Raw genomic sequence first — 27,856 nt, forward strand, 5'->3', positions numbered from 1 at the left:
ACTTAGGGCAGCATCACATCGGTGCTCAGAATTCTTTGGATTTCACACATTGGGTTAAGCATGCTCACTCTGCAGAATATTTCAAGATAAATTTTAAGCAGTTGTTATCTTCAGCTATATCATACTTTAAGTCCTCTATATATCTGAATTCATATGGCATGCTCTAATTAAAAGTATTTCAGCACTATTTCTTAATTAGTATTTTATAACTCAGAATCTTTTGTCATACCAGCCTGGTTTTCTTATTCCATATGCCTCATATGATGGTACCTCATCATTTAACCATCTTAAATTTTCCTGGCTGAGCATGGTGGCACACTTTTATAATGCCATGTGCTTGGGAGGCTGAAACAACAGGATCACAGGCTCAGAGCCAGCCTCGGCAACTTAGTGAGGCCTTGCACAACTTAGTGAGACCCTGTTTCAAAATAAAAGAAACAAATGGGGCTGGGGGTATCTAGCTCAGAGTTTAAATGCCCCTGGGTACCATCCTCAGTCAAAAAGAAAAAGAAAAAAAGAAAAAAATATATATATATATATAATTTTCTTTTTCTTGTGTTTTAAAGTTTAGAAATTTCAAGTAGAACAAAAATTGATGGGTCAGGGAGAAGGCCCATTATTATTTGAATCTCAAGAGCATCCAAGGAATGTCAGGCTTCATACCTGGGCACATGGGCAGTAATGACCCGGTTTTTCTTCATGGTGCTTGGCAGGAAGAGAGGGAAGCAGTAAACTCATGCAACCTGCACTTCCTGCGATGGAGTGTGCAGGCCAAGTGTGTCTCCTACTCCCTGCTCACTGTGCCCACTCCCTCTCCAGGTGGCTTCCACGCTCCTCTGTCAGTGGACCCTGCAACATGTCCCATTGTCCCTGGCCAGGAAATGATCATAGAAATCTCCAAGGGACGTTCAGGACTGGGACTGAGCATTGTGGGAGGAAAAGATACACCCCTGGTAAGTTTCTATGTGAAATGTACCTCCTGTCACAGACTTAGCTGCGGAGGCTCCCGATGGCCCTAGGACACGTCTGTGGAAGACTTGACATTTTCCTAGTATAGAATAAAACATAATTACAAATAGCTATACATCCATATTCTTGATTGCTTTGAGGTTTTTCTCAGTGTTTAATTTTCACCAAGGTGTCCTCTGTCTAGGTATGATGTCAAGTGTTTTGTTTTTATAAAGGGTTATTAGACCAAAAAGATTATAGTGGAATTTAGAAGTAGTATAAAAGTATTCAGGGCAGTGCTTGGCATGTAATAATTGTCAAGTAATAGAAACTATTTTTTATCATCACCCATCAGCATCACTATTTAGTGGAATGATAGAGAAAAAGTAAATATCAGGGACTGAGCAGCAGAGTGCTCACCTAGAATGCATGAGGCCCTGGGTGCCATCCCCAGCACACACACACACACACAAAAAAAGCATCAATGGTGCCAGACCAACAATTTAGCCTTCATTTTATTTGGGTCATATTCTTGTCTACTCATAATTTTTTTTTAATTAGTCTAGAATGTTGGTTTTTTTCTGGGCTGATTGATTTTTTATTGTTCAGTATCTTTTGTTTGCCACATGGTGCCATTAAAATGTAAACGTTCTCCCAGGTTATTTTGTTTTCAGTTTACTCTAAATGTGATTAATCAATGCACATAGATTTGAATAGGTAATATATACACATTAAGCAAAGCAAAATTGACGCTGAAGGCTGTAAAGTGACGAGTAGATCTCCTCCTAGTCTTCGGCTCTAGCCCTGATCTCTACCACCCACCCAGCCCCTGAAAAGCAGCAGGGCCTCTCCCTGGAGGTAATGCTTTGGTTAATGACTATGTTCTTAAATGAGTACTTTGATACTTCCTTTGACCATTTTAGAACTAATGAATTGCATAAGCCAGTGTTATGGATAAAACAAATATAGTATGATCCATAAGCTATTTTTTTTCATTTGGGGCAGAAATATTCTGTGTCTGTGGTAATACCATGATGGATGGGGGGCTCCTATTGCTTTTCTGTAATAAATGCTATTCCCCAAAAGCAGCAAGAAACTCCCAGGAACTGCAGATACCGTCAAAACCCGTCTCTTAGTGCTTTTTACCTGTTTTCTGGCCCTTCTCCTTTCTCCTTCCTCCTGACCTGATCCAGAGCATCCTGGAGTGGCCACCCTGCCTGGGAATCTCCCACCAGGCCCTGCATGTGCTCAGAGGCTAGTGTTTATTGACAAAAAGATTTTCGGTCCTTCCACTAGATCATTGCTAAGCCAAGTACAGTGGCGCATGCCTGTAATCCCAGTTCTTGGGAGGTGAGTCAGGAGGCCCTCAGGTTCAAGGCTAGTCTCAGCAACTTAGTGAGAGCCTCAGCAACTTAGCAAGACCTGTTTCAAAATAAAAATAATAAAATAGTTCTGGGATATTGATCAGAGGTAGAAAGCCCTGTGTTCAATCCACAGAACCAATTTTTTTAAAGTACTGCTAAATCTTCTCTCTGGACAGGCATAGGGGTGTACACCTGTGTATTCTCAGCTACTTGGGGGGCTGAAACAGGAAGATCTGTTGAGCCTACAAATTCAAGACCAGGCTGGGCAACAGAGTGAGACAAAAAAACAAAACTCTTTTCTCTGCAGTTTAGGGCAGCTTATGCCCTCAGTTCTCCCTCTGCCTGCACAGGGGAAGTATGGCGCAGAGCTTCCTGCAGACATGGTGGATGGTGCTGGGAAGGCTTGGAGTTGGCCAGGCCCTGCAGCACCTGTGGCTCCCAGGCCCTTCATGTGTCTTTGCCTCCCGAAGGCCCCAAACTTCTCTGCATTTGTCATTGTCTGTCATCTGTCTGGACAGCTTTTATCACTAAGGAAGGAAGTGACTTGTTATTTAGGTATTTGCCTTCAAGTACTGTGGTCTGGACTCTATTTTTATATAACATGATACTTATGTAATGGTTGTAGGAATCCTGACTTACTGGGCTGTGATTAGGATCAGAGACTTGATAAATAACAGAAAAAATAGAAAACAGCTGATGAGAGTCATTTTGCCATGCCAAAGTCATAGGGGTGTTGTTAAAAAAAAAACTATGGGCTCACCTTGATTACTGATTACTAACTCCTTCCCAAGAGTCTTATTTTTCTCATTTTCCCAGGGAGGTATCCCAAATACTAACTAAATTGAATTTGTCTAAATAAAGCGATTTTTAAAAATAAAACAGGGAAGCCAGGCGTGGTGGCGCACGCCCGTAACCCCAGCGTTCAGGAGGCTGAGACTGGAGGATCGTGGTTTGCGTATGGGTTGCTCAGAACTCCCGGACCAGATGTGCCCACGCTGCTCTCGGGTCTTCAGTAGCACCTCGGCGTGCACCACTGACTGCTGGCCCGTGGGCTTCCACCAAGCTACATCACCTCCTGCGATGTGGGTGTGAGGCTTTTGTGGAGCGCCATGCTTGCCTCCCTCGCCACCATGAGGCAGCGCTCACTCCCCTCTCTTTATGAGCATCTTGAGGCCCATGATATATAGTTCTGCCTGTTGAGACCATAAATCCCATTGTCCTCGGAAGGACAAGCCCCACTTAAAAATGAGAGATGGGGCACGGCTTTTATTTCCTAACCCCACGTACCTCATTAAAAGCCATAAGTTAGACTTAGGAGAAAATATATCAGCCTGTCATTTTAGTGAGGCCGAAAAGCAGGAGGGTGGGAAGCGCTTTAACAAAGCCAGGGTTCCCACAAGGAGGACCTTTCTTGTTCCCTTTTTGATCCCCCTCCAAATTTTGACACAGAATATGAAGCCTAATTGATACTCCAAGTCACATTTCCCAATTAGGTCTTGGAATTGCAAGAAGTTTACAAACAAAATTGCGAGTTTGTGAAAGTAAATTGTAGAAAATATTGAGGCCCAGTATCAGAAGTACCTCCGCACACGTACTTGCGGAATGCAAGCTCACTGCAGCTCCGGTGAAGGGAAAGGGTCCATTCCAAGTTCCCTCCAACTCTGCTTCCCTTTGTTGTATAGCCAACAGATATTTTGGCCCTCTTCAGAGGAGTCAGGGGTCTGGAACCCAGTCCTGACACCATATCATCCCTCTGTGCTATAAATATTTTTTCTCTTGCCAAGACAGATGGCTCTGTTATCTCAGAGAGCGCAGACTGCGCTCACTATCCTATTATGTTGGCGGCTGGCTGTGTATGCCAACCTCTTCAAGAACCCACCCGACGAGGAGGGTGAACATCTTGGGAAGGTTTTTACAGGCACAACTGGACCCGATCTCGGTGGCAGTCTTCCTCCTCAGATGTTTCTGTCTAAGACATGGCTCCCAACCCTTCCTCAGGAGAGCCAGGCTCTTCCATGATAGGTTGCATATGTTTGCTCCAAGTTTTCCCAGTGCTCAGTGCTGAGGATACAGAAACCTAACCTTGTTCTCAAAGTGCACACACACACACTTGAATTTGTTTTGCTGCCTTTAATGTTTATGGACTAATGTAAAGATTCAACCAATGATAAATCATAATAGAGTCTGTTAAAATCTCTGGGAAGCAGAAAAGAAGTAAAGGTGTAGTGAATGCTTTCTAGACGTGATAGAGACTCTGTTGTGGTTCATGAAGCCCGATACAGCGCGCTAGGTAAGCAGAGGCAGCATAATAGTGACTCACATTTTTATTTCCTTCTCTACATCAGTCTATCCTTTCATCCTGTCTTCCCTGTTCTTCTCCCTCCTTATTTTCCTCTCCCCTTGGCCTTGTTGGGTGTAATTTACACTGAATCCTACAGCTCAGAGGACTCAGCCTCATCTGCTAGATGAAAGACCCTGAACTCTTATCCCTTCAGATACTTGTGCCATGTACCTAAGCTCCTCCCTGACCCACCTTGTCCCCTCTCAGAAAGGACTGCTGATTCAAACTTTTATCACCAGTGTTCTCTGAAGAAGTAATTATAGCCCCCTAGACTCCTTGAGATTATTGTAATCTCAAGTGTGAGGAATTCTAGAAAAAGGAAAAAACACAAGAAAGAAGTAAATATCTTATCTTGGGATATTGACAGATTCAAACTGTTCTCAGGACTGAACAAAGGAAGTAGAGAAAGAATGAGGGTAGGGTCTCCAAGATCCCCTCCCTATGTGTGTTCCCGTCTCTGGATCCTCTGCGTAACCTCCCAGGCAGCAGAGCAGGGCAAAGGTGCTGATCTTCCTGCGTCTGACTCTTGAGTCAAGAACTATGGGGCTCAGGATGAGCAACTTGGCCTTGTCAGGTTCCATCTGGCGCATTAGTACCATGGGACTGATGGCAGGATCTGCCGCTTAAGGCTGTTCATGGCTAATTAAAATAATGGAATTAAAGAACTTTGCTGCGCACCTATCTGAAGTGAGTCCAGCAGTTGTTAATTACTAATAAGCATCTGCATTGAGGCAGCTCCTCCCTCTCCTCATCTGCCAATCTTGGTAAATTATCTGAAACGTAACTTTTTTTCCACACATTTGTTTTTCAGCATCAAACTTTTTTTTTTTTTTTAAGGGAAGAGTGTGCTGGGGATTGAACCCAGGGGCTACCTCCAAGCAACACCTCCAGTCCCTTTTTTTGTTTTGTTTTGTTTTGAAACAGAGTCAGCCAGGTTTGGTGGTGCATTACTTGTAACCCCGGTACTTGATAGGCTGAGACAGGAGGATCACAAGTTTGCCTCTGCAACTTTGTGAGACCCTGTTTAAATCAGAAAAATAAAATAGAGCTGGGGGAAGCAGGGCGTGGTGGCGCACGCTTGTAATATCAGCATTCGGGAGGCTGAGACCCAAGGATTGCGGTTTGCAAACAGCCTCAGCTACTTAGTGAGGCCCTTCACAACTCAGTGAGACCCTGTTTCAAAATAAAGAATAAAAAAGAGGGCAGGGGGTGTAGCTCGGAGGTCGAATGCCCCTAGGTTCCATCCCCAGACTGTCACACACAAAAAATGGAGCTGGGGGTATAGCTATGGCTCAGAGGTAGAATGTCCCTAAGGTTCCATTCTCAATACTACAAAAGAAAAAAGAAGGAAAGAAGGGAGAGAGGGAGACAAGGAGGGAGCGGAAGCAAAAGGAAACAAAAAAGGGTCTTGCTAGGTTGTTGAGAGTCTCATTTCTTACTGAGGCTGTCTTCAAACCTGTGATCTTCCTGTCTATGCCTCCCAAGTATTGGGATTACAGGTGTGTGCTACCATGCCCAGCTCAGCATCAAACTTTTCACATCTAATCCTGGCACTGTTCTAGATGTATAATAAATACGTATCCTCTCCTGTAATCCCCTCAACAATTCTAGAGGCAAGGTAGTAGTAGTGTCTTCCTCAGTTACAGATGAGGAAACAAGAAACCCAAGTTAAATTAGGTGACTTCTGCAAAGACCATCAGTCCAGTTTAAAGAGACGACCTTACTTAAACCCGCATGATCTGCCCCTTCTCCAGTGCTACCATTGTGTGTCATCTGTAAAAGGGCTTATTTTCTTCCTTCCTCTGTGACAGGGAGGGACCCATTAATCCACCAGGCCCTGAGTCCCACTGTACTTTTTATCTCTAGTACCCCTCCGCAGGGCGCTGTAGCAGCCTCCCTGCACCTCCCTGAATCCAAGCATCCTCAGTGCCACCGGCCAGTCCTGACCCACCTGGGCCAGGCTCGTGCCTCCTGCCAGACGTCACCTCTCATCAGTTTTAACTGAAGCTGGAGAATCCTGCTCACTTCTGGGCAGGACTGTGTGGTTTACAAGAACAGCATTGAAACCGTATCATTTGAGGAAAACGTGGACAGTTGAAAAGGGGAGACCAGAAGGGGCGTGATGACATTTGCAAGCCTTTAAGGCTACCTTCTTGTGGGTGAGGGATGAGAATGGTTCCGGTGCCTCCGCGGGGGCGAGTGACAAACAGGTTCACATTATTAAGGAAGAACTTCCTGACCACTGACTACGGTTGCATGAACTGCTAGGGGTGGAGTGTCCCCATCCCTAGAGATATTTGGCAAAGGCCGGGGAGACACTACAAGGATCTTATAGTATAAGATCTTAGAGTATACTCAGCTTATCTTATAGTATTCTTGCTTTGTTGATGTTGTTATTGTTTTGGCGTACTGGGAATCTAAATCAGGGCCTCTTGAATGGTAGGCAAGTGTTCTATCACTGATCTACATCTCTAGCCCTTTTTTATTTAGTTTTAGCCATTCTTGCTAAGTTGCCTAGGCTAGCCATGAACTTGCCACCCCCCTGCCTTAGCCACTTACTGCAGTGCCACCATACCCCACATAGCTTTGAGTGTTTGTTTTTTGTTTTGTTTTTTAATGAAATAGAGGATTTACACTTAAAATTCTGTTTTTCAAGATGCTGATAATATAAGTCCCCCCCACGAATGGATATCTCACAGATTTCTTAGACCTCCCACTCTTGAGGTCTTGAGGGGTTTTTGGTAGGGGTTTTGTTTTTCCTAAGAAATAAGGCCTAATTATTGTGGTCTTTTGTCAGCTGGTTTTATGAAATTTAATTTTTGCTATCACTTTTGGAAAGGAAAGTTATAAACATAAGCCCTAGTTGCTATACTTGTATTATCATAGACTCTGTAAAAAGAAAAACAATTAGACTAGGATGTTGGCTTTATCTTCATAATTATGGTACTATCCCACTGTAAATAAGGTCAGTGGATTCCCAGGATAGATTATAAAATGTAGATACTCTTAATAGAAAGGTCTTCGGAATATTAGATTTAAAACCTTGTTATTTCCCTACAAGTTTCAAATCTGTATCCCCACCCACCCCATCTTGATACCAGTTATTTACGTGGTGCACTGAGCTTCAGCCCAGCCCTCATACCAATTCGATTCATTCTTACTGCACAGCAGTTCTGCAGGGAGACACATCAGCAAGGCCTGTGTAGGTAGAGGACTCGCATTCGAACACCACATGGCAACGTTCAGGCCTTTGGCAGGTGAAGCGAGGGTGCCTGCCCTTGGCTGCGCCATGCCGCATTCTGATGTCGCCTCGTTTAACCCTCCTCATGTTCCATGCTGCCATGTACTTGTGACTGCTCTTGACATTTTAAAAGTAGGACTCCAGCAATTTAAAACACTGGATGTTTTTAAAGTAAACAGAGTAGAAAGCTATTTTACATTTGATTAAGTGTTTTATTTTGTTCTTCCCCTTCACGTGAACTTTGTGCAGTCTACTTCCATGAGGAATGTGGTTTGCTTTGGCATCTAATCCCCAAAGCCAAGCTCCTTTTATCATTATTGCTTAAGTCATATATTTTTACACAAAACATCTATTACCTTAGTTTTAGTTCAAAATCAAAGCAGAGTTTGCAAAAAGTCTATGAATCACACTGAAAGAATGTTAACGAATAATACCTCTGAATTTCCAGATTTGGACGTTTCTGATCCCAAAGAAGATGACTATAAGCAAAAATATTGTGCAAGCTGAGTAAAATTTAAATAAATAAGGAGCAGATGGAACTATAGGGGCTTATAAAATATAATGTAAATATTATCCCATTTCCTTAAGTAAATCTATATTTCAGTATGAAAAATTATATCGATGAGTATCAACTTTTCATTAAATCAAACTTGGCAAGGGAACTTCATGTGAAGTAAATATGAAACAGCTTCATTTTTTAGCTTAAGGAGAGAAATCTTTTACAGTCACGAAATACAAAACATTGTATGTACTCATAGCAATTTCTGTGTTAGCTTACTTTATTGCTGTGATTTTCATTTCATATTTTTGTTTCATTTGATTTTCATTTCATATGATTTTCATTTTATATGTTAGTTACGCATAAATAGTATACAAGAGTTTGCAGTCTTCGAGTTTGAGTTTTAGAATTGCTTACATGGGCCGGGCATGGTGGCACACACTTGTAATCCCAGCATTCGAGAGGCTGAGACCCAAGGATTGCAGTTCGCGTACAACCTCAGCTACTTAGTGAGGCCCTCCGCAACTTAGTGAGACCCTGTTTCAAAATAAAGAATAAAAAAATACATCAGGGTAGTTTGAAGGTCGAATGCCCCTGGGTTCCATTTCCAGACCCGCAAAAAAAAAAAAAAAAAAAAGAATTGCTTTACATGGCCAACTGTATTAAAACACACATTCAGTATTATTATTTCTTCCAGTGTAACTGAATTATTGGGGTTTGGGTTTTTTTTGTTTGTTTGTTTGTTTGTTTCCCCCTGCAGTACTGAGATATGAACCTAGGGGCATTTTACCTCTGAGCTACATTCCCAGCCTTAATATTTTTATTCTTTATTTTGAAACAGAGTCTCACTAAGCTATAGATGGCTTCACTAAGGAGCTGAGGCTGGCCTCACACCTGTGATCCTCCTGTCCCAGCTTCCCAAGTACTAGGATTACAAGCATGCGCTGCCATGCCTGGCTGGCATTTAATCCTTTTATGTAAGAAGAGCCACTGCACTATTGCTGACTTAATGATGCTCCTTTGTTATCAATAGTTTATTGCCTGAGAAGATTTTACTATTCTAAACTAATTGGTGCTAAACATTATTATAATTGATTGTTTTCCTTTTCTATAGGTACATATTAGAATATATAGACTCTCATTTTCTTTTTTATATATAAACTCTTCCTTTTGTAGCAGAATTTTAGAGGGATTAATTTAAGTCTGTTCTAAGATTTTTGGAAAATCTATGCAATAAATTTTAACTTGTTAGTAAGCGTATTAGAGTAGCCTCATTTTAAAAACACATGATTTCAGTATGGCAGGTAAGCTCCTTTCACTCTTGCTGACTTCTCTTGCTTAGATAGAGCCCCTCAGCTTTTCTGAACAGAAACAATTATCTGGTCAACCTAAGAGCGTGGCAAGCAAAAATGGCAGCAGTCTGACAAATGTGTATTCCTTCTAAAGTCATAGTCCTCTGTTGTAATCCATAGAAAGCAGCACATAATCATACACTTGACTATAAAACTCACCACGTTATCTTAGAATAGCAAAGTATGGCATTTGTTGGCTACATTTCACCCCAGTCCTGTGTGCTCTTATGAAATAGTGAAATTCAGTTGCCTCTTAACTTTTCACATCTCACGAATCAGAGACGTGCAACCAAATAATCTGTATCTATAAAGGGAGAAGTTAACCAGGTGCAGTGGCAACCCTGGTAATCCCAGTACTTGAGAGGCTGGGCCGGGAGGACTGCCGATTCACGGCCAGCCTCAGCACCTCCTGGAGACCCTGGTTCAAAATAAAAGATAAGCTGAGCATGGTAGCACATGCCTGTAATCCCAGTGCCTGGGAGGCTGAGACAGGAGGATCACGGGTTCTAGACTAGCCTCAGCAACTTAGTGAGACCCTGTTCAATAGAAAGAAAGAAAAAATTCTTTTTCTTTATGCAAGGTAGTTGTATTCTCTCAAGTTGAGGCTGACACTGAGATGTTGAAGACAAACCATCGCTTCTAGGGGAAGCACACAGCTGGGTCCTCCAAGCCTGTGGCCAGTGTTCTCAACAGCCAGCCAGTACACACCTTGTTTTATGTGCATGTCTTTTTAAAGATATTGTTATTTACTATATATTGTTGACTCCTTAACATTGAACTAACAGCCAATAGAAATAGAAAAATAAAAAAGGCTGGGGGTGTAGCTCCGAGGTAGAATTCTAGACTAGGTTTAATTCCCAGTGCCGAAAGAAGGGAAGGAGGGAGAGAGAAAAAGGGAGAGGGAGACAGCGAGAAAGAAAAGAAAGTTAGTTTCGGTCTATAAGTGGGAAAGATTCACATCTTTGCAGCTCCTCTTGAATTATTTCTGGATCTTTACCCTTGTGTGCAACTTGTTTATTTCACTTTATCAAACCCAAGACCTCACACATTTTAGGCAAGCACTCAACCACTGAGCTACAACTCCTAGCCTCTGAATTTTACCTTTGTTGTTGGTTCAAAAAATATAGATTCATGCCGGGCGTGGTGGCGCACGCTTGTAATCCCCGCGCTTGGGAGGCTGAGACAGGAGGATCGCACGGGTTCAAAGCCAGCCTCAGCTACTTAGTGAGGCTTTCAGCAACTTAGTGAGACCCTGTTTCCAAATAAAATATAAAAAAGGTCTGGGAGTATAGCCCGGAGGTAGAAAGCCTCTGGGTTCTACCCCCAGTACCACCAAAAAATATATATACATATATAGAGATTCATAAAATGCATTTAGGTACAAGTATAACATCACATACAACTGCATAAGAAAAATGCATGTTTTAGGTCTCCCACCCCTGGGTTAGTGAACCCATTGTGTCATGTGACAAAGACGATGGGAACTGCCTTTGTCAACAGGAGTCCCGCCATCTCACTCACGGATAGCATCTGTCCTCATTACTACCTTTACTAACCTTCATAATGATCTTCCCAGTTATGTTGTCATGAAGTGCCACCAGAAAAAAGCAAGAACAGGAAGGGGCAAATTCTTATGCAGCCGGGCATGGTGGTGCACCCTAGCATTCAGAAGGCTGAGATTGGAGGATTGTGGTTCGTGGACAGCCTCAGCTACTTGGCAAGGCCCTTTGCAACTCAGTGAGACTGTTTTAAAAATAAAGAGACTAAGCCGTTCGTGGTGGCGCACACTTGCAATCCCCGCACTTGGGAGGCTGAGACAGGAGGATTACACAGGTTCGAAGCCAGCCTCAGCTACTTAGTGAGGCTCTCAGCAACTTAGTGAGACCCTGTTTCCAAAAATAGGTCTGGGAGTATAGCCCAGAGGTAGAAAGCCTCTGGGTTCCACCCCCAGTACCACAAAAAAAATTACAATAAAATAAAGAAAGAAACTAAAAAATAGGGCTGAAGGTGTAGCTCGGAGGTACAGTGCCCCTGGATTCCATCCCCAGTACCACCAAAAGAAAGAAAAGAAAGAAAGAAAGAAAGAAAGAAAGAAAGAAAGAAAGAAAGAAAGAAAGAAAGGAGTTAAAGAACTCAATGATATACCTCTGATAAGCCAGGATTAGTGGTACATGCCTGTAATCACAGCTACTGATTAGGCTGAGGCAGGAAGATCACAGATACAAGGCCAGCCTGGGTAACTTAGTGAGGCCCTGTCTCAAAACAAAATTAAAAGGTCTGGGGATATAGCTCAGTTATTGCCTAGCACATGAAAGGTCGTGGATTCAATCCCTAGTACTGCAAAATATAAATATAAATAAAACACTGGTAACTGGCAGAGCCTCCTACTGTTTACAGGCTGGTAAACTTGATAGAATCTATAACACATTAAAATTGACCTTAATTATTATACAACTACTTCTAGATTCCTTTAATTGGACCTGGTCCATTAAACTGCTTTGACAGTAGTGGTAAAAATGGCACTAGTGACTTCCAAACCTTGCCTCAAGAGGCCTGTGGCTTCATCCCTGATCCTCCTGAAAGTCTGCCACCCAATGAACAAGACTAGCCTGCACCCTGAAGGACAGAATGCCACAGGGTAGGGCCACACCCGGGCAAGAGGCCCAGCCATTCCAGTTTGAGGCCCCAGGCAGGAGATTAAGGCCATTCAATCACAACCAACCCCAGGCAGGCTGACGAACCTCATGTGAGAAGAGCCCAGAAGACACTAGTAGAGCAGAAGAGCCTACTGCTGAGCCCTGCCAGGATGGCCAGCCTAGGGAATGATGAACAAATAAACGGTTAATAGTTGTTTTAAGCTATAAGCTTTGCAGCAGCAGATCTCTGAGGTCTTGCTGACATCTCGCTGACATCTCTTAACCTTTGAGAGTAAGGATTCTTTTTAGCTGGAAGGAGGTCTTACTCCTCTGCATGAACTAAGCTTGTGTGTGAAACCCTGACCTCGTGTTCTTCAGTTTGCATAGTACTTGAACTTTGGAAAGACAACAGATGCCACACAGTACAACTCAGTGCTCTCATGTCATGCACAAAGCAGGCCAGTCGGTCACCTCCAGAATTGTCAGAACACAACTCCATTGCCCCCAGGCCTGACCTTTTCCAAATCCATGCTAAGTGAACGCTAATGAGGAAGTTTGGGATTTTGGTTTGTGTGCGTGTGTTTGTTTTGTTTTGTTTGCAGTGCTGGGGTTGAACCCAGGACCTCATGTGTTAGGTGAGTGTTCTACCACTGAGCTATATCCTCAGCCTCCCACTCTCTTTTTTTTAATTTTGTAATATTTATTTATTAATCTGAATTTGAGACATGGTCTCGCTAAATTGCCCTGGCTGGCCTCAAACTTGGAATCTGCCCTCCTTTGCCTCCAGAGTTGTGGTAAAAGCTTGGTTCTTACAAAGTTTTGGTCACAAGCCAGGCGTGGTGGCTCACACTTGTAATCCCCGCGCTTGGGAGGTGAAGACAGGAGGATCTCGCAGGTTTGAAGCCAGCCGCACTGGCTTAAGAGACCCTGTTTCCAAATTTAAAATATATATATATATATATATATATAATATATATAATATATTATATATAATATATTATATATTATATATTATATATATAATATATAATATATTATATATAATATATATTATATATAATATATTATATAATATATTATGTCTGGAGTGTAGCTCGGAGGTTGAAGGGCTTCCAGGAACCCCAGTGCCACAAAAAAAAAAAAAAGTTTGGTCACAAGTCTGGGAATATAGCTCAGTGGTAGAGTGCTCGCCCAGCATGTAAAGACCCTGGGTTGGATCCTTATCATTGCAAAAGTAATTTTTTAATATTTTTATCATAAAGGATGTATGATGGTAAAGAATCATGTTTTGAAAATCATGTTCTTTTCATGATTTTTTTTTTTTCTTTTGGTGGTACTGGGGGTGGAACCCAGAGGCTTTCTACCTCCGGGCTATACTCCCAGACCTTTTTGTATATTTTATTTGGAAACAAGATCTCACTAAGTTGCTGAAAGCCTCACTAAGTAGCTGAGGCTGGCTTCGAACCTACGCGATCCTCCTGTCTCAGCCTCCCAAGCGCGGAGATTACAAGCGTGTGTCACCACGCCTGGCTCTTTCATGATTTAAATATAATTATTACAAGCTTACACCTTTGCTCTAAATGAGGTAGATGAAGGGCTGTGTGTGTGTGTGTGTGTGTGTGTGTGTGTGGTACTAAGGGTGGAACCCAGGGGCTTTTCTACCTCCGGACTACACTCCCAGACCTATTTTATACTTTATTTGGAAACAAGGTCTCACTAAGTTGCTGAGAGCCTCACTAAGTAGCTGAGGCTGGCTTCGAACATGTACGATTCTCCTGTCTCGACCTCCCAAGCTCTGGGATTACAGGCGTGCGCCACCAAGCCCGGCTTAGATGAAGTTTTAAGCCAACTTTTTTCAAAATTCTATCTCTGTCTGGGCGTAGTGGCACATGCTTATAATCTCAGCATTTGAGAGCCTGAGATAGGAGGAACGCAGTACGCAGACAGCCTCAGCTACTTAGTGAGGGCCTTTGCAGAGACCCTGTTTCCAAATAAAGAATAAAAATTAGGGGTAAGGGTGGATCTCAGAGGTAGAATGTCCCTGATTACCATTCCAGTACTGGGAGGAAAACAAAAAACAAAAAAACAAAAAACCTTATCTCTGTAGTCAACATCACATTTCAGCAACTTCATACCCATGTGGTTTTCAGTATAGATTTCAGCATAGTTTGGGTTTGGACTTCACTGTTCTCACCATGTTATCGCCCCATGTTGGCTCAGCCCTCTAGCTGAGAAAGCTGCCCACTGTGTAGAAGGCAGTAGAAGGCATGTCTGTCTGCAATTTCTGGACAGCGACAGCCATAGACAACTCTATTAAATAGTGTTTGAAGCCGGGCGTGGTGGCGCACGCTTGTAATCCCCGCGCTTGTGTGTGTGTGTGTGTGTGTGTGTGTGTGTGTGTGTGTGTGTATACATACATATATATATATATATGTATGTATATATACTTCCTTATAATTACCATATAATTCTTTTGTCAGAGTTTTGCTCTACTGAATATCTAGAAATGTAAAAGTATATATAACATTTCATTTTTCTAAATAGTACTGTGGCAAAAGGGTGCTCACTGTTGCCTTCAATCCACAGGAGACCTTTAGTTAATTTTTCTAACACATGGGTCTTTAAATGTTATGGTCCTATTGTGACAACAGTAGAATTGCCTTTTGCTGAATGATTGGTGTGTTTATGAGTTATTCTGTCTACTTGTTGGCAGCTTGAACAGTAAGGAAAATGTTGATGGATGGGCTGCAGCAGCTGATGACTTTGCCTCTGTAAGGATACACTATTACATATTAGGAAATTCCTTTCCAGCAATGTGGGATTTAAATTCCCTTGGAGGAACGTGGGGTTTCTGTGGGGCTCAGTGATAATTAGGTGTCTTGGGCTTGGTTTCTTTAAATTGCACTCTGAGTTAAAGTAAATTCTCCGGGAGTGCAAATGGATTTAACATCCATCTGTGATTGGGGTAAAATTGTGACATACTAACCCAATTTATATATAATATATTTAATATCTCTTTTGATCCTAGTGTATCTTTCTTATCAGTTTTTCCTTAAAACAGGGTAAGACACACTTTTTTTTTAGATAATTGACCACCTCCCTTTTTCTAGATCAATTTGATCCCTTTTTCTATCATGTTTGCATCCTGGTGCTGAGCCTAGGGAAGTCACTCAATAAGGCTCAGCACCAGGATGCAAACATGAATTAGAAGTAGCCCTGGTTGCCGGGCTTGTAATCCCCGCGCTTGGGAGGCAGAGACAGGAGGATCGCACGGGTTCAAAGCCAGCCTCAGCTACTTAGTGAGGCTCTCAACAACTAAGTGAGACCCTGTTTCCAGATAAAGTATAAAATAGGTCTGGGAGTGTAGCCTGGAGGCAGAAAGCCCCTGGATTTCACCCCCAGTACCACCAAAAAAAAAAAGTAGAAGTAGCGCTCTGGTCCTGGGTTTGGTGGTACACACTTGTAAATACTAGTACTTGGGAGACTGAGTCAGAAGGATTGCGGGTTTGCAGCCAGCCTCAGCTGCTTAGTGAAACCCTCTGCAACTTAGTGAGACCCTGTTTCAAAATAATAAAATAGGGCTGGGCGTATAGCTTGCAAGTAGAATCCCCCACCCTGGGTTCAATCCCAAGTTTAAAAAAAAAAAAAAAGTCCTTTGGATTGGATGGGGCACAGGACATGGATCCAGGTACAGATGGTTGAGATACTGTGATAGTAGTACTAGGAGATGTTTCATAATAACAGGAGATGTAGTAGTGACCCACAAGAAGGATGGCTCCCCTTGACCAGGGGAGAGAGTCAGAGAAGATTTCTTAAAAGGGTTAGCATTTGGTTGGCTCAAGTAGAATTGAAAACAGATAAAAGGAACATGACTCTCAAGCACTCAGAGCCCTTTGTCCTTTCCAAATATAGATATTATAGAATATCTCTATAAAAACATATGAAAATTTTAATACTGTTTGGTTTTAGGTAGAAAAATTGAGAGAGGGCAAGGCTGAAAAGAAGCCTTCAATATATAATATTTTTAGTTTACTCTCTTGTGCCTGTGTTATCTTTATTATAAAATAAAGAAGCCGGATGTGGTGGCTCACACCTGTAGTCCCAGTACTTGGGCGGCTGAGATAGGAGGATCACAGTTTCAAGACCAGCCTCAGCAAATTAGCAAGATTCTTAGCAACCTAAAGAGACCCTGTTCCAAAACACAGTACTTGGGAGGCTGAGAGAGGAGGATCAAAGTTTTAAAGGCAACCTTCACAATTTAGTGAGGCTCTCACCAAACCTAATGAGACCCTGTTTTTAAATAAGAAATAAAATCGAGCTAGGGGTATAGCTTTGAGGTAGAATGGCTCTGGGTTCAATCCTCATTACCAAAAAATTAAACAAAACAAAAATAAAAGCTAGGAACAGTGGTACAGACCAGTAATCCCAGTACTTGGGAAGCTAAAACAGCCTTGGCAATTTAGTGAGGCTCTCAGCAACCTAGTGAAACCCTGCTTCCAAATAAGAAATAAAATGAGAATGGGGTGTAGCTTGGAAGTCGAATGTCTCTGGGTTCAATTCCCAATACCACACATGAAAGAAAAATATTTTAATATATAAATAAGGGCTGTATAGCTCAGAGGTAGAATGCCTCTGGTTTCAATCCTAGAAGGATGAAAATAAATGAACTAATTAATTTATTTAAACAAATACTTTTTCTTTTAGCAATAGAGACATTAATACACCATTTTCTTAAAAACCATGAAACCAGGTGTGATGGTACAAACCTGCAATCCTAGTCTTGGCAGGCTGAGACAAGAGGATCACAGGTTTGAGGAGAGCCTCAGAAATAGTAATGAGAATCTCGGCAACCTAGTGAGACCCTGTTTCCAAAAAAAAAAAAAATGCAGGATGTGGTGGTGCATGCCTATAATCCCAGTACTCGGGAGACTGAGACAAGAGGATCGCAGATTCATGTCCAGCCTCCACAACTTAGTGAGATTTTGTTTCAAAATAAAGAATAAACAGGGTGTGGCAGTGCACGCTTGTAATCTCTGCGCTTAGGAGGCTGAGACAGGAGGATCGCACAGGTTCAAAGCCAGCCTCAGCTACTGAGTGAGGCTCTCAGCAACTTAGTGAGACCCTGTTTCCAAATAAAATATACAAAAAGGTCTGGGAGTATAGCCCGGAGGTAGAAAGCCTCTGGGTTCCACCCCCAGTACCACAAAAAAATTAAGGAAGGAAGGAAGGAAGGACTGAGAGCCAGGCATGGTGGCACACAGGAGGATCGCGGTTAGAGGGCAGCTTCAGCTACTACTTAGTGAGGCCCTTTGCAACTCAGCAAGACCCTCTTTCTAAATAAAGAATAAAAAAATAGAGTTGGCGGTTTCTCTCAGAAGTAGAATGTCCCTGGGTTCCATCCCCAGTGCCTTAAAAAAAATGGGGTTGGGGTTAGGCTCAGAGACAGAATACCCCTGTGTTCAATCTCCAGTACCACCAAAAATAAAAAATGTAAATGAAAAACTTGCCAGCCAGCTACTTCTTCCTGAGTGTCTGTTGTTGTTGTCGTTGTCGTTGTTGTTGTTGTTGTTTTTATAATGTGCTTTTGAGTGTCTATTTTAAAGTCATCTAACTGAAATGAATGAGTTTTCCTCAGTTAGAGGTATTTCAGACATACAATGGTAAAGGAGAAGTTTGTGCACAGAAGATTCTTCCCACATTTCTGAAATCCAACTGGTCCTCTTGATTAGGGAGAACTCAAGACTTGAGAGATTCTCCAACTTCAATTTAGGGTGTCCAGATGGAAGCCATTGTTCCAAGCTTTAAGTAAACAGGTCATCTTCCTTAAAGTTCTATTACCCCAGTGACAGCCACCCAAATCCTAGGAAGAAATAAAGTATGGGCCCTGTCAGTCTTGGTTATCTATAAACAAACCTCAGGTCCATGCCATTAATTAACAAAAATCAATCTTCCTTTTTGGGCTGAATGGCTTTCTATTTCGAACATCAATTTATCACTTATATCTCTTATACTGTTGGTTTTATATTGTATCTTATAAGGTAAAAATACCCAGTGAATAAGTGCACAGAAACAAAACTCAAAAAGTGAAAGCAAAGGAGGAAGAGAACTAAGAGACTGGGGGGGGCAGTGCCCCTCTCTGCAGTGCCAACCACTGGTCACATGCCAGGCTTGCTAGTGACACCGTGATCACCCCCCAATTAGGCCTCAGCCTCAATCCCACTTTTGCTCACTCTAATAAATGAGCGCCTCATGGCCTCAAGGTTTTTTCTGTAGAGTGGGAGGCAACACTTTTTTCAACAGAATCTATGCCATATGGAAAATCCCAAGTTAGCTTTTGTACAAGTATACAATAAACTATTCAAAACAGATGTGCTTGCCGTCCTGCTGGGAGCCCTGGTTTTGGTATTATACAATCATGAATTGCAATTTAATTTTTTTCCTGCTCAGAAGCTGCAAAAGACACATTCAAGCCTGAACTCATATAAGCCTTGGTTTGGCCAGGCGTGGTGGCACATGCTTGTGATCCCAGCTTTTGGGACACAGATACTAGAGGATCGTGGTTTGCAGACAGCCTCAGCTACTTAGTGAGGCCCTTTGCAACTCAGTGAGACCCTGTTTCAGAAAAAAAAGTAAAAAGACTAAAAAATAGGACTGGGGTATAGCTCATAGGTTAAATGCCCCTGGGTTCCACCCCTAGTACCGCAAATAAATAAATAAATAAGCCTTGGTTTGCTCACTCCAGTATGGGACTAGTAATACTGAACTCACGTAGTAGTTGTGAGGATTCAGTGGCATAAATGGGGAGGGTATTGCATCTTTGGCACAGAGATGCTAAATACATGAGTTCAAGTGAAAAATAGAGCTGTGCTATGCGTGAGGCACACACTTTGTAATCCCAGTAACTGAGAGGCTGAGACAGGAAGATTGCAAGTTCAAGGCCCAGCCTGGGTAAGTTAGTGAGACCCTGCTTCAAAATAATAAAAAGGGAGACAAAGGTATAGCTCAGTAGTAGAATGCCCCTGGGTTCAATCTGCAGTACCACACATACTCACAAAACATATAACTTATTCCCTTCCTGCATGCTGGCACTGTATATAAGCCCTTATCTGTAGATATTATTGCTAAAACCATCCAACACTGTGTCTCAGAGAGGTTACTAGTCTTCTTGAGGCCTGTGCCCTGCGAGAGCAGGGTTCAGATTTGAACAGAGGAGTCAGGAAGCTGTCCTCGAACTTGTCCTCATAAGTACTGTCTCCAGGGCCGCCCCGTAGATAAGCCCACAACCACCCAGAGGCAAGTGATTCATAGGCGGCTTCCAAGAGAGGTGAGTTTTAGAAACTGCTCATGTTGGTAGACAGGGAGGCTAGTGTGTTCTTGAACAGAGCAATGTTATTTACACATGCAGAGATAGGAGGCAGGTTGCAGGGGCGAGTGTCACCCAGGGCAGCAGTTCTGCGTGAGTAGCTCAGGAGCTCAGAAACTTAAGAGAACACCAGTGAGGAAATAAAAACCATGTGTGTAATCAACTGCACATTGTCTATTTAAAATAATGAAGATTGGGACTTCCAGGAAGATGGCAACTGAGAAAAGCAGCGTTTATGAGTCCTGCTAACAATCAATCTCTATTGCCACAAAAATCAGTGCTTTTCATAACCAGAAAACACTATCAGCAGAGAAATAAAAAATATAAACACAAGGGACAGAGAAAAAGAAGACTAGAAGAACAACCAGAAACCAGAAAAGAAACCCACATGGCGGAGCTGCACTTGTGCCATCATGCCTCACAGCACCAGGCTCCAGAGAGGAAAGGTAAACAAGGAGCTGAAGTGAGCAGCTATGGATCATTTGGATATAATTCAGCAGTTCTTTCAGCACAAAGAATGTCTAAAACTCCCAGTGGCCAAGCTCATCACGCCTTCCAGGGACTCAGAATGGAGCTCAAAACCAGTAAAGAAATTATGCCGCTGTCACAGCTGAGGGCATGACAGCGGCACCATATTGCCAGCGGCGATGGCGAGTTCACCACGCCTGCGACTGCTCCAGATCAGCATGCAAAAAAACTATAAGTAAAATTGCGGCCCTTACAGGAGAAATCCCAGCACTGTACACCCGGGGACTTGCACAGCTTTGATAATCTCCCTGGATCTGAGATTTTGCAGTCCAACCCAGTGAAGGAGTAGTGGTGGCAAAGATACCACACCCTAGTTGCAGCTCCCCGTGGGAAAACGCCCAGCTCAGCACCCCCACGGTCTCATGCAGCCTCGATGAACTCCCTGAGACTTTACGATACAAGCTAGTAAAGGAGTAGTGGTGGCTGAGATTACCACAAGCTCGAGATCCAGAGCACCCTAAGTGAAGTCGTGGTGACCCAGGGAAGAACCCAGAGAAGGCACAAATATCTGAAATCATGGGAAAGAGGAACAAAAATAGAGCAATGAACGCCCACAACCCCATAATATCAGAACCTGATAACACAGAAATTCAGAGATTTCCAGAAGATCAAATCAGGAATATAACTGTAGAAATAATACAGGACGTTTGAAAAGAATTTTGAGAGCGTCTAAAAGAAATAAAGGATGCAATCATTGAAGTAAAGGCCTCAATTCAAACTATAAACAGTCGATTAGACCACATGGGGAATAGAATCTCACTCCTAGAAGATGATCACTCCAAAAACAAATGCATAATTTATAACTTAGAAAAAAAGTCAGAGAGCAGGAATCTGACATTGAAGAAATATGGGCTCATTTTAAGAGAGCTAACCTAAGAATAATCAGAATAGAGGAGGGAAAAGGTGAAACCAAAGGGATCAATAATCTCTTCAAAGAAGTAATAGCAGAAAAATTTCCAAACATAGAGCAAGACGTCAATACACAGGTCCAGGAAACTTATAGAACTCCCTTTAGACAGGATCAGAGAAAAGGTTCCCCATGCCACATAATTGTCAAAATGACCAATGTAGAAGCCAAGCAGAGAATCTTAAAGGGAACAAAAACAAAGGCCAAGTGACATTCAGAGGCAAACCAATCAGAATCACTCCAGACTTCCCAAACCAAGTCATGAAAGCCAGAAGGGCTTGGAGTAACATATTCCAAACTCTGAAAGAAAACAACTTCCAGCAAAAATTTCCTACCCAGTCAAACTGTCTTATCAAATTAGATGGGGAAATAAGAAGCTTCCATGAGAAACAGAAACTGAAGGAATTTATGTCTTCAAAACCAGCACTAGATGCCGGGCGTTGGTGGCGCAAGCTTGTAATCTCCACGCTTGGGAGCAGAGACAGAAGGATTGCGTAGGTTTGAAGCTAGCCTCGCTGGCTTAAGAGACCCTGTTTCCAAATAAAAGTATTAAAAAATAGGTCTGGGAGTGTAGTCCGGAGGTAGAAGGGTTTTCAGGAACCCCAGTACCTCCAAAAAAAAAAAAAAAAAAAAAACCAACCAGCACTAGAGAAAATACTCAAAGAGATTAACTACAAAAAAGAAACAGGTAATACACACCAGAACCAGAGAAACAAGATTTTCTATTCAGCAGACAACTAAGCAAAGAAGAATAAACAGTATTTCAAATAGAAATAAAATCTTAACATGTTAGGAATTAAAAGTTATCTCTCAATAATCAAACTGAATGTAAATGGCCTCAATTTCCCAATAAAAAGGCATAAAGTGGCAAAATGGATTAAAAGCCAGAATCCATCCATTTGCTGATTACAAGAAACACACTTTACAAGTAAATATAGTAACAAACTCAAGGTAAAGGGCTGGAGCAAGGTAATTCATGTTAAGCAGCCATCCTAACAAATGTGAAGTAGTATTTCACTATAGTTTTTATTTGTATTTCCTTAATGATTAGTTATATTATGATAATGATGAGTGGTATTCATGTGTTAGTCATATAAAAATCTTTGGAGATTATCTATTTTAGTCTTTTACCTATTTCTAAATTGTATTGTTTGCTTTTATTGTTGCTTATTTTTAGGATTTATATTTGGGATATTAATATACCTTCAGATACAGCATTTGGAAATATTTTATCCCATTCTATCAGTAACTTTTTTTTTTTTTTTTTTTTTTTTGGTGGTACTGGGGTTCCTGCAAACCCTTCTATCTCCGGGTTACACTCCCAGACCTGTTTTATATTTTTATTTGGAAACAGGGTCCCTTAAGCCAGCATGACTGGCTTTGAACCTGCAAGATCCTCCTGTCTCCACCTCCCAAGCGCGAGGATTACAAACGTGTGCCACCACGCCCGGCTGCCAGTAACTTTTAATTCTGTTAACATTGTCTTTGGATATACAATATTTTTCTATTTTTTTATGAAGTAAGTTTGTTTATTCTTTTGTTGCCTGTGCCTTTGGAATCATATCCAAGAAATCACTGCCAATTTCAACGTAGTAAAGTTTAATGACCCTGGTTTTCTTCTAAAAGTTTATAGTCTTAAGATTTACATTTAGGTCTTTTATCTATTTTGAGTAATATTTGTATATGGTGTTAGGTAAGGGCCCAATTTTATTCTTTTTCATGTAGTTATTGTTTTTCAACAATATTTAGTGAAAATAGTATTTCCTTCACCAAATATTCTTGGAAACCTTGTCAAAAATAACTTGACCATATATGGGGGAAAAAACATATCAAAGTTAATCAGGAAACCAGGCATGGGAAGGGGGGGAGGGGGAGGGAAGGGTTAGGGATTGGGCAGGGACTGATTGAGTGATGTGTGCATGTATATCTCCACGCGTTTTTTTTTTATCCCATTAAGATGTATGACTACAATGCACCAATAAAAATTTATTTAACAAAAAAATAATAAAATAGTGTCATACTCTATTGTATGACTATATACATATGTATATTTTTACTAGTTATATATAAGTAAGATAGTATAATATAAGCTTTGTACTAGTTTTTCTGTATGTATTTGTATATTGCACTGTATACATGTATATATTCTATGTATATTTCCCCTACTGATAGATGCTTTGAATGTTGCTAACTGTTCATTATTGCAAACAAAAAAATGCTTAAAATCATATATTCAAAATCATTTTATCAAAAATTTAAAATTATAAATACTACACAGATGAAATCAAACTAAACTGATAAGCCTGAAATATACTAAAATTTAAATAAAATAATGAAGATCAGTCTTTCGTTAACTTTCATTAATCATTTTCAAAGCTATGATTTAACATTTAATATTGCTTTGTTAAGTAAACACCTAAAATATCCCCAACCAGTTTCGTGGGGGGGGGGTTACTAGAGGTGTAACCCAGGGGCTTTCTACCTCTGGGCTATACTCCCAGACCTATTTTATACTTTATTTGGAAACAGGGTCTCACTAATTTGCTGAGAGCCTCACTAAATAGCTGAGGCCGGCTTCGAACCTGTGCGATTCTTCTGCCTCCTCCAAGCTACACCCTCAGCCCTATTTTTAATTTTTATTTTCAAAGTCTCACTAGGTTGATGAGAGTCTCACTACTTGCTGAGGCTGTCCTTGAACCTGGGATCCTCCTTTCTCAGCCTCCCAAGTACTAAGATTACAGGTGTGTACACCATCATGCCTGGCTTAATGTATATAAATTTTGAAAAATAAATCCATTTTTCTTTTAATTCACCAGCCCACACTTTAAACTTCCAGCATGCAGGAAGGGAATTAGTTCTTGGTTCCCTACCTCTCCCACCTCTCACCTCTGTCACCCACAGTTTATGCAGCTGCATAGAATGCATTCAGCTCACAGAGCCAAGGAATAAAAAGGTGACCTTTTTCTGTTGATAGATCACAGGGTCTCATGGTTTTTGGTTTTGTTTTTGTTTGTATTTTCACCGATTCAGAGAAATGAAAGCAGTGGTCAAGCAAAATCAGCAAAAGTAGTCAAGGAAAAGGAGTTTTTTATACAACAAAATTTATGGACCAAAAATGGATCATTAACCATGAGCTTGATACTTACTTGAGGCAGTGTCTTTCCTTCATGTGTGGTAACTCATGAGCACCAGAAAGTAGGGGTTTTGGATTCAGACTACTTTTGTGGAATAAACATGCCATGGGGTCTTTGTCTTGCTCGTGAATGTGCCCAAACAGAAACATTCTGTTTGACTTTTGAAATGTTCTGAGATCAAGGAGCTTTATACTAGCCAAGCATGGTGGTGCACACCTATAATCCCAGTACATGGCAGGCCGAGACAAGGGGAAAACAGGCTCAAGGGTAGCCTCAGCAACAAAGCAAGTCTTCTAGCAAACTAGGGAAACCCTGCTTTATAAACAAAAAATACAACAGGCTAGGGGCATAGATCAGGGATAGAATGCCCTTAGATCCCCAGTAAAACACACACACCCACACACACACACACACAATTTATACTGAAAAACAAGCTCTATTAAACCCACATGAGGTAATTCAGTGTATGATTCTTACAACCAAGGGAAGGTGAGTGGGCACAAATTCTGCAGACTGGCATCATTACTCAGGGTATTCTCGGAAACTTGCATGAGTTTCTTCCTGTCCTACTATGATCCAGGTAATCCTGTGGAACCTTGGCCTGTCCTTGGGACCACCTCAAGCCACTGTCCCAGCAAGTTTCTTGTAGCCATTCAAACAAACTAGGCAGTGCACCGGGCGTGGTGGCTCATGCTTGTAATCCCCGTGCTTGGGAGGCGGGGACAGGAGGATCGCGCAGGCTCGAAGCCAGCCATGCTGGCTTAAGAGACCCTGTTTCCAAATTAAAAAAAAAAAAAAAATATATATATATATATATATATATATATATATATATATATATATATATGTGTAGCCCGGAGGTAGAACGGCTTCCAGGAACTCCAGTACCACCAAACTAGGTGGGGAAAGGGCTTTCTGGAAATTCCCTAAGTCAGAGTTGAAACTAAGAGTCATCTAAAATCTGTCACTGGTATGGAAGCTGAAAAGTAAGTTGTCTGCACCAAGGCACCTCTCTACCTCTGGGGGGGCTGCCCCTCTAGTCGCCATAGCAAAGAAGATCTCCAGAATTGTGTCGTGATAAAATGCAAGTGTCGTACAGGTATTTGGAGTGGTGGATTATCTAGTTGTAAACCTCTTATTTTCTTTTGTAGTTTCTCTGCTCCAGAATGTGTATAGGATTTTTTTTTACTTGTTAAATAAGTGTAGTTTGTTGGTTTGCTTTTTTCTTTTTCTTTCTTTCTTTTTTTTTTTTTTTTTTTGTGTGTGTGTGATACTGGAGATTGAACCCAGAGACATTCTACCTCTGAGCTACACCCCCAACCCAATTTTTTATTGTTTATTTTGAATCAAGGTCTCACTAAGTTGCTGAGCTGGCCTTGAACCCGTGATCCTTCTGTCTCATCATCCTAGATACTAGGATTACAAGGATGTGCCACCATGCCTGGCTTGGTTTATTATCTTGTTTTTGAAAAAAAAAAAAATCTTTTTTCCCCCAGCCATTGTGGTGGCTCATTAGCTCTCAGTACTTGGGAGGCTGAGACCGGAGGATCTGTTAACACAGTACCCAATGTTGGTCAATCCTTGTGGTCATGGCTGTCACTCCTTTTTGGGAACCACCAGGCTCCTGCATCACCAGGGCCACGTGACCTGGCACAACCAGAAGTCCTGTTGCTCACAGGCCTGTGCATGGGACACAGGGCTTCTGCAAGGCTGAGATCCTTCATGTCTGGAGTCTGCCTAGGGCCTCCCCCTGACCACTGCCTGCAGGGTTGTACAACCTGTATGCGCTGTGGGAAGACCCTGGCAGTGCGGGACCCAGTTCCTCACTGTGGGATCCATAGATCTCTACTTTCCTTCTCCTCTCTAGAGCTTTCCCTTTCCCTCTTCCAGGAGCCCTCCAGGACACCTCAATTAATCCAGCCTTCAGCTTTATTAAACACAAAGAGAGCCAGAGGCTTCTGGTGGCTTCTGTTTATAGCACAAGAATCCCCCAGACATGGAATTTCAAACTTGACTACTTGTTCAAGAATAGGAAGGGGAAGAAGTATAAGTAATACAATCAAACTCAACTTTACTACGTTTAGAGCATTCTCCCCTAAATATGTAGCTCTGGGTACATAAATATAAATTGTCTGAAAAAATTCTTAGGAAACCCTTAGTGGTCACTAGAGAATGGAATTGGGAGTCCAGCGTGGAAGGCAACTCCTTTTCTGGAATTAAAACACCCTGTGGTGTTGCTTGAATCCTTTACATTGGTACATGTCTTTTTTTTTTTTTTTTTTTTTGGTGATCTAGGGATGGAAACCAGGGGCGTTCAACCTCCAAGCTCTACCCCCTGCCCTATTTTACATATATATATTTGGGGGTTTGGGGATGGAACCCAGGGGCATTTGACCTCCAAGCTATCCTCCCTGTCCTATTTTTATTCTTTATTTTGAAACAGGGTCTCACTAAGTTGAGGACGGCCTAAGTAGCTGAGGCTGTCCGTGAACCATGATCCTCTGGTCTCAGCCTCCCAAATGGTGGGATCACAAGCGTGTGCCACCACGCCCGGCTCTGTACATGACTTTTTTTTTTTTTTTTTTTTTTTTTTTGGTGGTGGTACTGGGGTTCCTGGAAGCCCTTCTACCTCCGGGCTACACTCCCAGACCTATTTTTATATTTTTATTTGGAAACAGGGTCTCCTAAACCAGCGCGCGCAGCTGGCTTCGAACATGCGCGATCCTCCTGTCTCTGCCTCCCAAGCGCGGGGATTACAAACATGCGCCACCACGCCCGGCTTGTACATGACATTTTGATGTTAGAAAAACATAAGGTTCTGCCAGGCGTGGCAGTGCACACTTGTAATCCCAGCATTTGGAAGGCTGAGACAGGAGGATCACGATTCGTGGCTAGCCTCAGCTACTTAGTGAGGCCCTTTGCAACTCAGTGAGACCCTCTTTCAAAATAAAGACTAAAAAATAGGGCTGGGTTGGGGGTAGCTCAGAGGTAGAATGCCACTGGGTTTCATCCCTAGTACCACAAAAAAAAATTAAGGTTCTTAATGTGAAGAGATGCAAGGTGGTAGTAGTAGTAGTAGTAGTAGTAGTAGTCGTCGTCGTCGTAGTGATAGTGTACTATAAATTGAGGCCAAGGACATTCTGTCTCCAAGTTATACCCCTAATGGTACTTTATTTTTATTTTGAAATAGGGTCTCACTAGGTTGATGAGAGTCTCACTATTTTCTGAGGCTGTCCTGCAACCTGTGATTCTCCTGTCTCAACCTTCCAAGTACTGGGATTAGAGGCACGCACCACCAAATCCAGCTGCAAATTATTTTTTAATTCACTAGCCATAAAACACTTTCTTCAGCCAGAGTTTACCTGCTGTAGATGTTATTGTCCTAGTTCCATGGCAAAGAATGGTTGTGTCCAGCGGAGTCAAGATGGCACAACAGCAGGACCTGGACCCAGGGCTGTCTTACACCTCAGGCCACACGTATTCTTCCCCTGCTCCACCGCGCTTTGTCCTCCAGCCCCAGTTTCTTTCTTTCATTGCCTAAGC

At 42.0% G+C, this 27,856-nt stretch overlaps 1 protein-coding gene across 3 annotated transcripts in view; it reads left to right on the plus strand.

The window, feature by feature from the left end:
- Positions 1 to 27,856, plus strand: part of PATJ (PATJ crumbs cell polarity complex component) — a gene marked incomplete at both ends in the record, with an annotated part of 372,146 nt that overhangs the window by 289,210 nt on the left and 55,080 nt on the right. For all 3 annotated transcript variants that reach the window (XM_080692386.1, XM_080692387.1, XM_080692385.1), the window contains one exon: positions 820 to 953. In XM_080692386.1, the coding sequence (XP_080548512.1) occupies positions 820 to 953 (134 nt within the window). The remainder of the gene's footprint in view (positions 1 to 819; positions 954 to 27,856) is intronic.

This window comes from Muscardinus avellanarius (assembly GCF_963383645.1).
Source record: "Muscardinus avellanarius genome assembly, chromosome: 3".
Classification (NCBI taxonomy): domain Eukaryota; kingdom Metazoa; phylum Chordata; class Mammalia; order Rodentia; family Gliridae; genus Muscardinus; species Muscardinus avellanarius.